Consider the following 17,789-nt stretch of genomic DNA (forward strand, 5'->3'; position numbering starts at 1 on the left):
AACCATTCACAGCGCCTCGAAAGAATCATCTTGTAGTTGCTAAGCCTAATGAAATAAAAAAATGACTTGTAATTTTTCATGTTTTTTATTTAACTTTTCCATTAATTTTAATAGGTTGTTCAAAATATAAATGTTTAGTGCAATTAAATATTTTACTCAGGTAGCTAGGGAGTATAGTATACTACAGTACACTGCAGTACAGAATAATACAGTATATATTATAATCACCTTTTCAGATTCTTACTTGCAACCCTGTGTGTTTGCTGGATTTACCTTAGATTACAGTATAGCTGATTACCATTTCATTTGTGCTGAATGCTCTGAGAAAGGGCCTTTAGCAACTTGCCAAAGCTTCTGAAATGGCAGATGGCATGACAGGCCAAGTGACAAAATGCTGTGACTCTCAGGCTTGCAGGCAGGCAGGAAAACCTTGAGGTTATGGGTTACCCATTATGGGGGTAAGACATAATAACCATTATTCTCAAATACTAGACACACAAGAGGACCAATGCTTTGTAGAATGCTTTACAATGTTCTTACATGAACATCCTCCTAAGATTCCAAGAAGTAGGCGTTATCATCTACATTTTATATGAGGCAGTCAAGGTAGCTTGCTCTGGGGCACATGACTTTAAGCCACAGATCCCAAGTCCATGCCTGCTGTATCTCTTTTACATACCTTCACAGCCTAGATGAGCACATTTGTTTTAGAGTAGAAACTGTCTTCTGTGTAAATAGCACAAGGGACTGGACAGTGTCTTGCATATTGGGACTTACAGCATACATTTCTCCATGAAGCAACCAAATGGACTTAAAAGCATGAACCATGAGTCCTGCTGTTTTCTCTGGCGGTATGAAAGTCAGCTGCTCTTTTACCTCAATATCTCAAAATAACAGTTATTGGATCACTCTAAAGTGGCTTATTAATATCCACCAAAGCCTGGCATGAGGTGTATAACTTATAATCCCAGCACTTGGAAGGCAGAAGTAAGAAAATCGGGAGTTCACAGCCAGCTTTGGGTAAATAGAAAGTTCCAGGTCAGCCGAGTTTCATGAGATCTTGTCTCAAACAAACACACAAACAAACAAAAAAAACCCAAAAAATCTAAACAAAACAAGGGTATCTAATAAACCCCACAAAATACCTCTCAGCTTGTCTTAGCAGACAGGTCTAGACCAAGGGCCCCAGGATTCCTGCATAAGCAGCATGTTGAAGGCTAATGGAAAAGGCTGGGAAAACCTGACCACGGGGCATTGTGTGGACATTGTTGCTCTTCCTCAGGATGCTCTCATATTTGTCCTTCCTCTGCAGCAAAATTGGCCCGAGATGACCAAATTCACATCCTCAAGCAGCACAGACGTAAAGAACTGGAGGCACGGCAAAAACAGTATCGGTGAGTTGTGATGTGGACCAAGCGGCATGAGTAGCCCCTCCTGTAAGAGGACCATGGTAGGAAACAAGCTTGCTGAGGGCACATGGACCATCATATTACCTCCGCCTTCAGGCAGTCAGAGTGAAGGGGGTCAAGGAAAAGACTCCTTGGGGAGAATGGGTCCAAGAGAGTGAGTCGCCTTTCTCATTATTGTATGGGCTGCCTCAACTATGTATGTCTTCATGTAATATTTTAACTATAAAAGTGATACATAATCTACAACAGCATCGAAAAGTCACTACACGAGATCAAGAAAAAAGGGTCCAAATTATTCAAATTAAACATAAGGATGTAATCCTAGCACTACTAGAAAGATGGTGGTGGTGACAAAGAGCAGTCAGCCTGGAATACAGAGCCCAGTAGTAAAAACAACCCCAAAAGGTGAAAAGCCATCACCAGCTCCCAAAAGTTGACCTCTGACCTCCACACACAGTGTTGTGTGTGCATGCCTGAACATAGATACACACAGACACCCACATACATACCACAAACACAATACAATATTTTTAAGGAAATAGAGGATCTGAATAAGCCAATCCCATGCAATATAATTGAATTAACAATTTTCAGATGTCCTATAAATAAAAGCTTGGGTAGCTTCATGAGTAAGTTCTAGCAAACATTAAGGAATTAATATCAATCTTATATATATTTGCCCCAAATAGGTGAAAAGGCAATATTTTCCAACACATTGTATGGAACCAATGTTGTACAAAAACTAGGCAAAGACATCATTAAAAAATAAAGCAATACACAAATACCTCACAAGAATACAACTGCAATTATTTTCTACACAATATTAGCAAGCCAAGTTCATATGGTATTAACAAATAAGGTTTTCCCTAGGAATACAGGGCTTTTGAACATTCAAAACTTTGTTAATCTAATATATATGTCAAAAATGAACCAATGTACTTATACACATATATAAAATATATAATATACATACACAAAAAGGAATTTGAGAAAACTCAACATTCTTTCATAATGAAACATTCAAAATACTGGAACTGAAGAGAATGTCCTCAACACAATACAGAACGTCTATGGAAAACTCCCAAGACAAAGTGCTTTTCCACAAGATCTAGAAATGATAGGACACCCACTTGTGCTGCTTCTGATCGATATTTCACTGAAGGGTCTATTTGGTCAGCTAGGAAAGAAGAAGAAAATGTTTTACACAATCACCTTTCATAGATGGCACAGTCTTTTATATAACTAATAAATTCACCAAAATTTAATTATTTATGAAAAACTAATAAGTTAGCAAGGTTATGAGATAGAAACTAAATAAAAAATTGGATATATTATAACAAAAGAAGAAAAAAATCTACTTACAGTAAGTTCAAAATCAATAGAATATTTATTAGGTTGTTTAACAAAAGCATTGTAAGACTAGCAACAAAACCCTAGAACACAGTTGAAAAGAATAAAGAAAATCTAAGTGAGTGGAAAATATCTCATGTCCCCTTAGCTTTGCTAAAGTGGCAATCCTTCTCCCAGGAATGACGGATGATGGAGATCCAATGCAATCGCTGTTAAAATCCCAGCTAGTGTTTTTTAAAGCAAGATTGACAAGATGGTCCTCAAATTCATATGGAAATACAAGGCATACAAAGTTACCAGACCAATTTTGAAAATAGGAAAACTAAGTTAGAGAAGCTATATTTCCCAACATCCAGATTTCTGCATAATCATAATATTCGGACGAAATGTAGCCGTATCATGAACAATGACATAATGTAGCCATATCATGAGCAATGACATAGACTTCCAAGTCCAGGGGGAAAAACCCCTTATACTTATGGTGAATTGAATGTGGTGGGATCAGCAAGACAAATCTGTATGTAAAGAATAACCTTTGATATAAATGGTGCCAAGGAAACTAGATAGCCAAAGTACAAACAAACATGACATTGTGCACACATGTACAAAGTACATGACGTTGGATCCTTACCTAACACCAAATTGATTACCTAAAAGGTGGAATTAAAACCATTTAATCCTGTGAAAATACAAGAGTAAGCATCCATGGCTTTGAGTTGGCAAAGGGTTTCTGAGACAGGACACCACATCACACATAGCAAGAGAAAAATTGGATGACTTGGCATCACCAAAGATTCAGGCTTTTATGTTTCAAAGAACCCCATGAAGAAAATGAAAGACTGTTGGGGAAGTATTTGCCTAATGAGCAGAAGGAGCTGAGTCCAACCCCAGAGTCCACATTTAAAAAAAAAAAAAAAAACTGTGGGAGCTGCAGAGACAACCCAGCAAATAAAATGCCTGCCACACAAGAAGGAGGACCTAAGTTTCAATCTCTGGCATCCACTTAAAAGCCCAGAGCTACAGTGCATGTCTATAACCCCAGCACTGTTGGAGCAGAGACAGGTGGAATATCAGGGCTCACTGGTCAGCCAGTCTAGCTAAATCAGTGAATCCAGGTTCAGTGAAGAGATCCAGTCTGAAGAAATAAAGTGGAGAGTGACCAAAGACATCCAATCAACCTCTGTCCTCTACATTCACACACACACACACACACACACACACACACTCGCACACTCGCACACACACACATACACATTCAGACATAGTAACATATATGTGTGATCATAGTGCTGAGGATGAAGAGACAGGTAGATCCCTGGGGTCCTCTAACCAGCCATCCTAGCCTACTTGGTGAGCACCTATCTAGAGAGAAAGCATATTTCAAAAACCAGGTTGATGGCTCCTAAAATATGACAGCTGAGTTGTCCTCTGGCCTCTGCAAGAATGGATACACTTGTGCACACAAACATACCTACACACAAAGAACCCACAGAATGAGAAAGAATATTTGCAGAACATTTATTTGACTAAAGACTTGTGTCCAAACTATATAAAGAATTCTTAAAACTCAAGAAAGAAATAATACAATTTTATTTTTTATGAAGTTATTTACTTACTTTACATCCCAATCACATCTTCCCCTCCCTTTTCTCCTCCCAGTTCCTCTCTCTCATCTTCTCTCCCCACCCCTCACTCCTACTCCCCTTCTTCTCAGAAAAGGGCAGGCCTCCAATGGAAATTAATCAGCTTTGGCATATCAAGTTGCAATAAGATTAAACCCAACTTCTCCTATAGAGGCTAGACAAGGCAGCCCAGTTAGGGGAAAGGGATCCAAAGGCAGGCAGTGTAGTCAGAGACAGCCAATGCTCCCACTTTAGTAGTCTCATATGAAGACCCAGCTGCACAACTATTACATATGTGCAGAGGGCCTACATGTATCCTATGTGTGCTCTCTGGTTGGCGTTTCAGTCTCTATGAGTCCTTATGGGCCCACGTTAGTTGATTCTGTGGGTTTTGGTGTAGTGTCCTTAACTCTTCAGGCTCCTACAATTCTTCCTCCCCATCTTCTGCAGGATTTCCCAAGTTCCACTTAATGTTTGTCTGTGGGTCTCTGTATCAGTTTCAATCAGTTGCTGGGTGAACTCCCTCTGATGACAGTTATGTAGGATCCTGTCTAAAAGTATATCAGAATATCATGAATAGTGTCAGGGGTGAGGTCCCTCTCATGGCATGGGTCTCAAGTGGGCCAATCATTGGTTGGCTCTTCCTTCAAATTCTGCTCAAAAATACAATTTTAAAAGGGGTAAGAACTCAAAGTCCAAAGAAATGGACATTTCTCCAAGAAAAACATATAACTGGGTAAACATATAAAAAGTCAGGTGCTACATTAGTTGTCTGGAAAATGCTAATTCAAGCCCAGTACAGCAGCAAGAATCAAAAAGTCATATTATTACAAATTTTGGTGAAATTACAACACTCATATACCACTGTTGAGAATGTTAAATGGTGCAACTGCTTTGGAAAATGGCTTAGTAATTCCCCAAACTAACAAATAGAGTAATTATGTTGCCCAGCAACCACACTCTTGATTATGTACCTATTAAAAAGGAAGTCATATGTTCCGATGGTTACTGTCCACTGCCATCTAGACTGGAGAAGCACATGCAGGTCAGTGTACCTGCAAGCTCCAGAGAGAATTAAGTGAGCGAGAAAGACCCAACTTGAACGTGAGTGGCTCCATCCTACAACCCTAGAGTCCTAGATCTAACTCAGGGAGAAAGGGGGAAAGCAAGGACCTCTGGCATTCCCCTTTCTCCACTTCGTGGACTGCCATGATGTGAATGGCTCTCTTACACCTCCCCTTCCCCACCAAGATGTGGATGGCTCTATTACACCTCACCCATCCCACCAGAATGGACAAGATCTCTCAAACTGAACAAAACATAACTTTCTGCCCTGAAGTTGTATTGAAGTCACAGTGATGAAAAAGACACCTAATACATATGTCTACTCTAAAATTCCTATATGCATGATTACTGTTCTAATAACCACATGATTACTGTTCTAATAAACCTTGTTTTACTTAACATGATAGTTTCTAGGCTCATGCATGTTGTAGCAGCTGTTAGTATTTCATTCACTATCTGTAGAAAGAAGACAGAGACAGAGACAGAGACAGAGACAGAGACAGAGACAGAGACAGAGACAGAGACAGAGGAGGGAGAATTCATGTAGAGGAAAAGAACCACATGATCAGCATTGCCATGGCGGTACCTTACTTCCCAATCTTATATATTATCTATTGTTCTCATCACTGTGACAAAATGCTTGAAAACAGTAACTGAAATGAGATCGTTTCACCTTGGACTTTGGTTTGTTTGCTGTTTTGTATTTTTGTACAGTCTGAGAGAAAACATAGAGGCAAAGTAGGAGGAGCTGATCACATTGAGCCCATAGTCGGGGAACAGAGAGAGATGAAGTCTGCTACTCTACTTGCTTTCTCCTTTGTATTTAGTCTAGGAACCCCCATCTCATGGAACGGTACTATTTACATTTGGGGTGGGTCTTCCCATGTCAGTTAATGGCATTTTAGCAACTACCTCACAAGCATGCTGGAGGTTTATCACCCAAATGATTCTAGGTCCCATCAAGCTAACTGTCAACATTAGCCACCACTGTTAGCTTTTTCTTAGATTGAAAAGTATCGCCGGACCTGGTGGCGCATGCCTTTAATCCCAGCACTCTTGAAGCAGAGGCAGACAGATTTCTGAGTTCGAGGCCAGCCTGGTCTACAAAGTGAGTTCCAGGACAGCCAGGGCTCTACAGAGAAACCCTGTCTCAAAAAAAACAAAACAAAACAAAACAAAACCAACCAAACAAAACAAAACAAAACAAAAAAACCAGAAAAGTATCTGAGTTAAAATAACTTATAGGAAATGTTTGTTTTAGATCATTGTTTTCTTCTGGCTACCATTTCTCAGGAAGACCATTAGTAGGAATCAAGCTTTGCCTTTATTATCCAAAGTATAGATGTTGCCTAGGGGCAGAGGGACCAGTAATAGGAATGATGACTAAAGATATGTGTTCCTTTGGGGAAATCATAAAAATGTTCAAATATTGACTATGGAGATGGTTACCCATATCTATGATAAGGATAAAAAAGACTTTAATTATTGACTATCATTGGGTAAATTTTATGGTATAAAAATTATATGCCTAAATGTTTAATTAATTCAAATTGTAGCATAGACTTCAACATAGCAACAGAATCTATACAACATGTAGAGAACAGAAGAGCAAATCATGATAACCAGGCTCAGCAAAACCGCTTAGCTATGACACCAAGCACACACAGCACAAGGACAATCGCCACACTGGGCTTTGCCAAAACATAAACCTTCTATACGTCACTGAACTCCACCAAAACCATAAAACGATAAAATGGGCCAACGTATGCAGGCTGCATCCAGCAAGGGCTTAAGTTCAAAATATATAGAGAACACTAACAAAAGGTAAAAATACAGGTCATAACAAATGCTGCCAAGGAGGGACGGAGGTCAAACCCCAGCACTCCGGTAGGGTCAAAAAGCCACAGCCATTCCGGGAGACATATCAGTTCTTCCTCAGAATTATAGATAGTGTCACCTCGTGACCCAGCAGCACTTCTTACCACAAGTGTTTCCAAAAATAATACAACCAGAATTAGGGGTGTAGCTAATGGCAGAGCACTTACCTAATATATAGAAGAGCCAGGGCCTCAGTGCACTCAGTGCACACCCCTGTATTACAATATTAACATTAATAACTAAGCCATGTGTCTACGCCAAATACTTGTATGCAAATATTCATGGCAACTGTCTTCCTTGGGATTTCTATTGTGTAATAAGACACCATGACCAAAGGAAACTTGGGAAGGAAAGGGTTTATTTCACTTCATACTGCCAGGTAATATCTACCAGTGAGCCACTGAGACCAATATGGTTGATCTCATGATGAAAGCAAGATGCCAGAAGCACATGCAGATGTCCCATAACTCTGGATTCTCTTGCTAAGGGAAACATGTGGCAGTGGAGCTATGACCAATAACAAAGAAGTGACATCACATCCCAGGGGTGACTGGGCTTGGTGCCGTGCCTATTGTCCTAGATGATTTGGGAGGCTAAAGAGAAGAATCATTTGGTCCCTGATGTTCAAGACCAGCCTATTTCAAAAAGAAAACTAAGTATGCCAATGCTAAGAGTAAGGGTTGAGGGTATTCTCACTGATGTGGGAGGTAGCTAGAAAGATGTTTAGGGACTTAAAGGGGGCAGGGAAGAAAGAGAGAGAGAGGGAGAGAGAGAAAAACAGGCAGAAAGACAGACAGATTGAGAGAGATAGAGACAAATACATATATGTCTACGTACCCTAGTTCACAATTTAAAAGTTAAAAACTCTTGCCCCATCACTGCCTGGTGTAAGAGCATAACCTGATTACACTGTAGTCAGGCCAAAATTTCAAAAATTCGATGTGTATGCAAGCCTTTCCGCTCAGCACCCTATGATGTAGTTTGGGACTTCTGAACTTTTACAGGGCATAGAGCATTGTCTCAGAGTCTGCCTTCCCTTCCATCCGGCTGAGGAAATCTTCAGCTCTCTTCTCCATTTCAACCCCCTGTGACAAAGCCCTTTATAGAGTTCTACAGGACTTCTAGTCTGTGGAGTGGGTTAGGACAAAACTCCAGAGTGAGTCAATTTGTTATCAGCCACTAATATCTTAGTGTGGTTTGGTGCACACCTAATTGGACTTATTATCCATTACACCTAAGAGATCACAACCTAGCCTGACCTGGAAGCCGTTTACTTCATCACAACCTGGGCCTTGTGAAGAGGCTGAGAAGGGCACTGTGAGATATCTTGTCCCTTTCTTAAGCCCTATTTTACTCCCTCCTTCCATGCTGCTGCTCTCTTCAGCAGCCCGACTCCCACCCATGCCCCATTTCCGGTCAGAAAACACTGAACTTTGCACTGTCTGCACAATCGTGAAGTTCCCCTTTCACATACACTTTCAGGCTTCCAGATTATGGAAGCTGAGCAAGAGAATACTTCCAGGAATGCTGTTGGCTTGACTCAGTAGCCCATCTGGGAAAGGGCACAGAAAGGGCCCAGGTCAGAGCTCCGTGGCCCCTGGCCCTCACTCGTTGCACTGTCAGTGGGTGTGACACAGTATACTGTGGTCTGAGGGCTCTCACATCCCTGACCTAATACATCGCTGTTTTCAGTTTTCAATCGCCATTAGGCTCCGAAGACCAGCCATTGACACACCTTGACAGCCTTTCATTTTAATTCCTGCATAGTTAAATGCATCACACATTTTTGGTTTTGTGTTCTGAAAACTGAGCCCAGGACCTATTAAATGGTAAGCAAGCAAACACTCTACCCCCAGCTCCAGAGGCATCGTTCTTGGGTACCACTTTATTATATTCATTTTTCCAGCACATCAGTGGGAACAAGAGTTGCACGAGCTACATCCAATTGGGGAAAACCTGCTACAGGTGTGAGAGTTACCTGGTGGTAGTCTCAGCTTTGGGGTTAGTAAGGAAGCTGCTGGTGTGTTTATACAGTCCAAAGATTTCACCTGGTATTTGGAAGGATGATAAGTCAGACATAGAGGCAGACAATGATTGGCTATTAAAGAGACAAAAGGTGAGCCAAGATAACTTTTCTCTAGATCTGCACACCAACTCTTTATAATAACACAGTTCCCATAAGCTGATCAACTTTGTAAAACCTTTAGAGTAAATGCAGCTTTCTTTTCTAAGAACATTATTAGTTCACAGTTGTGTCGGGCAAGTGTCACATTTTGCGCGTGCAGAAGTGTTGTTTTGTGTCCTCTGATGCTAAGAAGGCTCATTCTGAGGAACTGATAAACAGGAGGCGGAGCAGCCAGGAGAGCAGTCTTCAGAAGAGAGAAGAGGGTAAAGAAGGGGATGTCTTTCAGAAGACATCCTTTATTTATAGCAGTTTTACTGGCTATCATGATCTCAATATGATCTTTCTTTCTCCCTCTGCATCTGACAAAACATATACATATAACATAAAATGGTAATATTATCCTGAAAATTAAAACAATTAAACACAGAGCCTAAAGGAGAAAAAGTTAGTGGGTGAAGGAAGCAGGCAGCTAGCCAGCCAAAAAGTCTTTCTAAAAAAAAAAATTCACTACAAATATGTATAATTCTACTTATCAATTAAATAAATGAAAGCATTAAAATAATTAGATTAAAATAACTATTGTCTTTTCATAATTTAATTAAAATATGATTATATCATTTCTCTCCTCTCCTAACTCCTCCCCTTCCAATGTCTACACATCCCCCAATTCACCGCCTCCTCTTTTATCTAACCCTTGTTGGTAAATATACATAAAAACCAGTTAACATACAAATACAACCTGCTGAGCCCCTGTCCCTAAGTGTTGCATGCATGTGTATGTTTCTAGGGCTTGGGATTAGATGACAAACAAGCCAGGCATCTCTGGGTGAGACTGACTCTCCTCTCCACAGCTGTTAACTGCTTGTAGCTCTTCAACTAGGAGTGGGACCCCTGAGATTTTTCCCCAGTCTGTGTTGAAATGACAATTGTTTTGGAATTATTTGGGTTCTTTTTTGGCAGCCATGTTGTGAGGATGTATGGACTTAGCTTTCCTGCCATAGCTAGAAGAGACTATCACACAGCAGACCTTCTAATTTTCTAGTTCTTAGGATCTTTCTGCCTCCTCTTCTTCAATGCTTCCTGAGACGCAGGTGCTGGAGTTGTGTGGTAGATACATCCCCTGGGTACCACACAACCATTTCTTCTCTTCATTTTGACTAGATGTGGCTTTCTGTAATGGTCTCCTTCTGCTGCAAAAAGAAGTTCCTTTGATGAGGGTTGAAAGTTACACTTGCTTGTGGGTGTCTGGATAAGTATTCAGAATTCCATTAAGAATTATTCTGTTTGGAGAAATTGGCAGTAGTACAATCTATGACCTCCCTAGCCAAAAGCAGTTGGCTAAGTTTCCAGGGCCAAGAAGGATGTCTTTCCTGTTAAGCAGGCTTTGAGTCCAAGTAGACAGTTGTTGGTTACTGCCAAGATATAGGTACCACTACTACCCTGTAGGGATATCTTGCCATGATGGTCATTGTGGTTTATATTCAATGACAGCTGGCTAAAACTATTGACTCTTTCCTTCCCTGCATATGAAACACAGCTTATCACCTTCTGGTCCTATGAAATCTGGCCCTCGGGGGACTCTTTTGGTTCCTTTCCAGCTCAAATCCTCCACATTTTATGTGTGGAGTGCATGGTGTCCTCAGCAATAAGGACTTGCCTTTAACTTCTGGGAGGCAATCAAGGACAAGCAATAGTCTATATTGTTTCAAGAGCTCTCTTGGATTTCCCTGATCAAAAGCTCAAAGGGAGCTTGTCAGGCATGGTACCGAACTTTTTGTTAGCTATGCTTGGCTCTTGTTGGAGAGTACATCCCTCCATATGCTGTAATTTCTTATATTGCATGTTTTCTCTTTTTTTTTGAGAAATTGAGAAATTTCCCACAGGTTATTAATATATTATTATATTGGCATTACATATAGTGATTCACTGTGAGGCTTCCATGATTTTAAAGACTGCACACTATTCAACATTACATATATGATGTTGGCTGAAGAGAGAAGGTACTATTCTGCATTTGTAATTTAGAAGGTTGGATTCTCCGGATGATTTTTTTCTTTTTTTTTTTTTTAAGCCTAAGTATACTTTAATTTGGTACTGATATAGTAGTTCATAAAAGTGATACCAATATGGTGTAGAACTCAAAGTTATGATATTAAGTTCAGGAAGTGAATTATGTAACTCATTGCAAATTTGCAATGCTTGATTACACATGTTCAAAATTCAACACAGAGTGGCTTCTGATACTACGGTGGCACCAGCAGGAAAGTCACAAGTTCAGACTGTCTGAGACATTCAATAAGGTTCTTTCTTAAAGAAAACAAAATGTGGGAAAACAGTCTTGAAATTTTTCACAGCTCTTTCTTCCTTTCAATTTTTTGGGCAGAAATTTGTGTGATGATAAGAATCAGAATGTTGCTCTGCATTATCTAGTAATACTAAATATCTTGTGGAGTGATCCTGCGCATGCGCCAGAACGCAAATGCTGCTTCCTTACTGAATCACTCAGAGCCACTGATTTGCATCAGCTAGAAACAAACCTGAGCAACAGAAGTCAGTGGGCAGAACACCATAATCCTCCTAAGAGCATGGAGTTAGTACTCCTCGCATACATCCCTTTATTTATTCATTATTTATTAATTAATTAATTTGTTTTCGGGGAAACAGATAGCATTTTATTTTTCAATCTTCTTATATCTGTTGAGGCCCGTTTGTGACCAATTATATGGTCAATTTTGGAGAAGGTACCATGAGGTGCTGAAAAGAAGGTATATTCTTTTGTTTTAGGATGAAGTAGTCTATAAATATCTGTTAAGTTCATTTGGTTCATAACTTCTGTTAGTTTCACTGTGTCTCTGTTTGGTTTCTGTTTCCATAATCTGTCCATTGATGAGAGTGGGGTGGTGACGTCTCCCACTATTATTGTGTGCAGTACAATGTGTGCTTTGAACTTTAGTAGTTTCTTTTATGAATGTGGGTACCCTTGAATTTTGAGAATAGATGTTCAGAATTGAGAGTTTATCTTGGTAGATTTTTCCTTTGATGAGTATGAAGTGTCCTTCCTTATTTTTTAAAATAACTTTTGGTTGAAAGTCGATTTTATTCAATGTTAGAATGGCTACTCCAGCTTGTTTCTTGGGACCATTTGCTTGGAAAATAGTTTCCCAGCCCTTTACTCTGAGGTAGTGTCTTAGCCATTGAAGTGCATTTCCTGTAGGCAGCAAAATTCTGGGTTCTGTTTATGTATCTAGTCTGTTATTCTATGTCTTTTTATTTGGGAATCTGGTCCATCGATGTTAAGATATTGAGGAATAATGATTGTTACTTCCTGTTATTTTTGTTGTTAGAGGTAGAATTATGTTTGTGTGACTATCTTTATTGGGTTTGTTGAAAGATTACTTTCTTGATTTTTCTATGGTATAGCTTTCCTCCTTGTGTTGGTGTTTTCCATCTATTATCCTTTGTAAGGCTGGATTTGTGAAAAGATATTGTGTAAAGTTGGTTTTGTCATGGAATATCTTGTTTTCTCCATCTATGAAAATTGAGAGTTTTGCTGGGTATAGTAGCCTGGGCTGGCATTTGTGTTCTCTTAGGGTCTGTACGACATGTGCCCAGGATCTTCTAGCTTTCATAGTCTCTGGTGAGAAGTCTGGTATAATTTTGATAGGTCTGCCTTTATATGTTACTTGACCTTTTTCCATTACTGCTTTTAATATTCTTTCTTTCTTTAGTGCATTTGGTGTTTTGATTATTATGTGACAGGAAGAATTTCTTTTCTGGTCCAGTCTATTTGGAGTTCTGTAGGCTTCTTGTATGTTCATGGGCATCTCTCTCTTTAGGTTAGGGAAGTTTTCTTCTATAATTTTGTTGAAGATATTTACTGGTCCTTAAAGTTGAAAATCTTCACTCTCTTCTATACCTATCATCCTTTGGTTTGGTCTTCTCATTGTGTCATGGATTTCCTGTATGTTTTGGGTTAGGAGCTTTTTGCTTTTTGCATTTTCTTTGAGTGTTGTGTCAATGTTTTCTATGGTATCTTCTGCACCTGAGATTCTCTCTTCTATCTCTTGTATTCTGTTGGTGATGCTTGCATCTATGACTTCTGATCTCTTTCCAATGTTTTCTAACTCCAGTGTTGTCTCCCTTTGTGATTTCTTTATTGTTTCTAGTTCCATTTTTAGATCCTGGATGGTTTTGTTCATTCCCTTCACCTGTTTGATTGTGTTTTCCCGTAATTCTTTAAGGGATTTTTGTGTTTCTTCTTTAAGGGCTTCTACTTGTTTACCCATGTTCTCCTGTATTTTTTAAGGGAGTTATTTATGTCCTTCTTAAAGTCCTCTATCATCATCATGAGAAGTGATTTTAGATCCAAATCTTGCTTTTCCAGTGTGATGGTATATCCAGGACTTGCTATGTTGGAGCAGTGGGTTCTGATTATGCTAAGTAACCTTGGTTTCTGTTGCTTATGTTCTTATGCTTGCCTCCTGCCATCTGATTATCTCTAGTGCTACATGCCCTCACTGTATCTGACTGGAGCCTGTCCTTCCTATGATCCTGATTGTGTCAAAACTCCTCAGAATTTGGCTGTCTCTGTGGTCCTGTGATTCTGGGATCTTGTGATCCTGAGATCCTGGATGTGTCAGAGCTCCTGGGAGTCAAGCTGCCTCTGGGACCCTGAAGATCCTGGTGTGATCAAGCTCCTGCGATTCTGTGATCCTGTGATCCTAGGCATGTTAGAGAGCCTGGGAGTTGAGCTTTCTCTGGGTGTTGTGGGACTGGCTCGCATGTTTTCTCTTATATGTAGATATTAGATTTTAAGCTTTCCATATGTGTGTTTCATTTAAAATAGCCACAGAGGTTGGGTAGCTTGTATGAGAGCAGAGAGAGGAAGGAAACTCCCCCAAAAGAGACATAGAATATAGTGTTATGGGTAATCATAAGAGAAACTAAAATAGGAGGTTTAAATGGGGAAAGGATGGGAATGTGTGACAAAGGAGAAATTATGGGAGGGACAACTAATACTAAAAGCCTTTTGACTAGCCATATAGAAACTCACAACTCTCAAAGCTTCCTAAAATGTATAAAATGGAATTACCATATAATGGAAGAGACAATGCCCCAACTAGACATCATATGCTAGCAAGTAAAACTGCCAGTATCAGGAATGGGTTACATCTTATATACTTTTGTATATAAGTGACTTTTGTATAAAAGTATACTTTTGTATACAAGTGTATCGCTGATCAAAAGTGACCCACAGACAGTCCCCCATAAACAATATAGGCTATTGTCTATTATTAGTTATCCTTCAGAACCTGACAGAAAATGAGGACATCACTTACTTATGTCATCAAACATGAGAAAGTTAACCTGGTGCCCAACCCGAAGCTTTAGCCATACTAACAAGCACTCACAGCGATGAAAGGTGCTATACATACATGTGACCAGAGGAGCAATGGCATCATCAGTCTTTTCCAGCTACAAACCCTGAGACCTATAACTGTGTCTTGCCTTGCAAGATATACTGGTACAATAATGGCACAAACGTTATGGAATAACCAATCACTTCCTAAAAATCACATTTAAAGCTTATTCCATGAGATGAAACCCATATCCAGAAACTGTTAATGAGGCCACAAACTTGAAACAAGATAAGGCATGGGCCCTAGGGGAACAACTACTACTGTTATCCTGCTAATGGAGCATGCCACACCTAAAGACATACTGCCATACCCATAAGCTAATATGTATGACTTGAGCCCCATCAGAGAAGTTTCTTCTTGGAGTGGATGAGAATTATCACAGAAACACACACACTCCCAACTGGAGGATGGGCAGACAATGTCAATCCTTGAAATACTCAATCCTAAATGGAGTGTCTTTGTCAAACCCCTTTCCTCCAGCCTTGGGGATCTAGGCAGAAGTGGCAGAAAGAGCTGAAGGTGGTGGATGACTCCAAAAATACAGTGTCTTTCAGACACAAAGGGGTTGATGGACATTGAAACTCACAGAGACATTAACACTATGTACAAGACTTTGCAAATTCAAGCTAGATAAATCTCAGTACCGAGAAGGGAAGTGGGCACAAGTCCCACCCTGTCTTAGTTAGGGTTTTACTGCTGTGAACAGACACCATGACCAAGGCAAGTCTTATAAAAAACAACATTTAATTGGGGCTGGCTTACAGGTTCAGAGGTTCAGTCCATTATCATCAAGGTGGGAGCATGGCAGTATCCAGGCAGGCATGGCGCAGGAGTTGCTGAGAGTTCTGTCTTCATCCAAAGGCTGCTAGTGGAAGACTGACTTCCAGGCAACTAGGGTGAGGATCTTATACCCACACCCACAATGACACACCCATTCCAACCAGGTCACACCTATTCCAACAAGGCCACACCTTCAGATTGTGCCACTCCCTGGTCCAAGGATATACAAACCATCACACACACCCAACCAGGATGCTATTTAAAATTGATACCTGCTTAGAGAGGGAAAATCCATTTTCTCCAATGGAGTGAAACTGGGTATATATCAACTATACTGCAGGGCAGGGCTCATGCTCAAGGGTAGTTGGTCAACACAACATGGGCTCCGTGGTTCTCTTTGGGGGAGGGTGTGTCTCTTTTTGTATTGTTTATATTTTTTTCTGAGAGAGAGACAGAGAGGCAGAGAAAGTAAACATGTGAATTTTGGGTGGGTAGGAAGGTATAGAAAACTTAGGAGTTGAGGAAGTGAAAGATATGGTGAAACCATGTTGTATGAAAAATTCAAATAATTTTTAAAATGTAATAAAAATAAAATAGCCTTATTCCAAAAGAAAAAATCCATAAACCCTTTACAGTGTGTAACACTTTAAGCCTGAGAAATTTATTAAATTTTCTGATTTGGCATTCAAGGATCTAGAGAGTTTTCAACCATAGCTCTTCTGCATTCCTTTGGAGCTTTGCTGCCCACTTGTGTTGCATTGCCTCTAGATTGCAGAAAGTCAAGAGCACTTCATGGAACAATGATGGCACTTAAATAATTCATTATAGAATGAATACACTTTGTCCTTTAAGAGCCTGATCAGTTCTCATGCTGATTGTAATCTTTCTTTGTTGAAGTCATACTTTATCAATCATGTCTTTATGAGGTCAGATATCTTTTTACAGTAAATTGTACCATCTACACCTCCTTAAGCTCTCTCCCTCCAAACCAGATGTCTTTGCTGCCTCTTCCTTATTTCTATCTAGTTGATCCTTGTGGCCTTCCTCCATGGAGTGTGAGGTTTTTGTTACCCCCACCCCCACCACCTGGCCTATTTATGTCTGTAGGTCTGGAGGCCTTTGGCTTCTGTGGGTTGACTTGTCTGTATGTGTCATTCAGTGGAAGGGACATGGGTGTCTGGCTTTAGAGGCCAATAGCAAGCTAGCTGGCAAACTGATCCACTCTTCATCTGCAAGGCTCTCACCTGCAAGGCTCTCATCTGCAAGGCTCTCATCTGCAAAGGAGGTAACGGAGAGCCCCTTGGTGTCATATCTTGAGAAAGTTCTTCCTGAGCTGGCAAAACAATTTCCAAACTCTGCAGAAAATTTGTATGGACATTTGGGGCAGGTGAAATGGCTTAGCTAGTAAAAGCACTTGCCGTGCAAGCCAATGACCTGAGTCCTTCCTCTACTCGTGACTTGCTGCAGGAGAGAACCAACTCCCAAAGCAGTCCTCAAAGGGAGGTCCTGTCTGATCGAGAAGCTGCTTTAGGAACCTGTTTCTTAGCTTTAAGAAACAAAGCAGCCTGGAGAGCTGCAAGTGCACCTCCTGAAACCATGCCCACAGCACAGTGCCTCAGGTACTGACAGCACAGTGCCTCAGGTACTGACAGCACAGTGCCTCAGGTACTGACAGCACAGTGCCTCAGGTACTGGCAGCACAGTACCTCAGGTACTGACAACACAGTGCCTCAGGTACTGGCAGCACAGTGCCTCAGGTACTGACAGCACAGTGCCTCGGGTACTGGCAGCACAGTGCCTCAGGTACTGACAGCACAGTGCCTCAGGTACTGACAGCACAGTGCCTCAGGTACTGACAGCACAGTGCCTCAGGTACTGACAAAGGTGCTTTCTCTCTTCCCAGCTGCAAACAAGCCCAGCCTTCCTACTAACTCCCAAAGGTCAGGGAATTGTGGCCCACTTCTTATCAACTCTTGCCTGAATTCTGGATCAAAGTACCTCATATAGCAGCTACCCCTTCCGGGAAAACACATAAGTAAAGACTCCTCTTTGTTCCTCGTTCTTCCTTCAACAGCAACCTGGGATCGAGTCCCCACTATGGTGGTCAGCAATATTGAAGGATCTGTTTACCTGAAATACA

General features: G+C 40.5%; 1 protein-coding gene across 1 annotated transcript in view; it reads left to right on the top strand.

Annotated features, from left to right (window-relative positions):
• Window positions 1–17,789, top strand: part of Alox5 (arachidonate 5-lipoxygenase) — a 47,539-nt gene that overhangs the window by 11,158 nt on the left and 18,592 nt on the right. Inside the window, exon 3 of the mRNA XM_021165878.3 lies at window positions 1,313–1,394. Coding sequence (XP_021021537.1) covers window positions 1,313–1,394 — 82 coding nt within the window. The remainder of the gene's footprint in view (window positions 1–1,312; window positions 1,395–17,789) is intronic.

Source organism: Mus caroli, unplaced genomic scaffold, assembly GCF_978045245.1.
Source record: "Mus caroli unplaced genomic scaffold, Mus_caroli_1 scaffold_7, whole genome shotgun sequence".
NCBI lineage: Eukaryota > Metazoa > Chordata > Mammalia > Rodentia > Muridae > Mus > Mus caroli.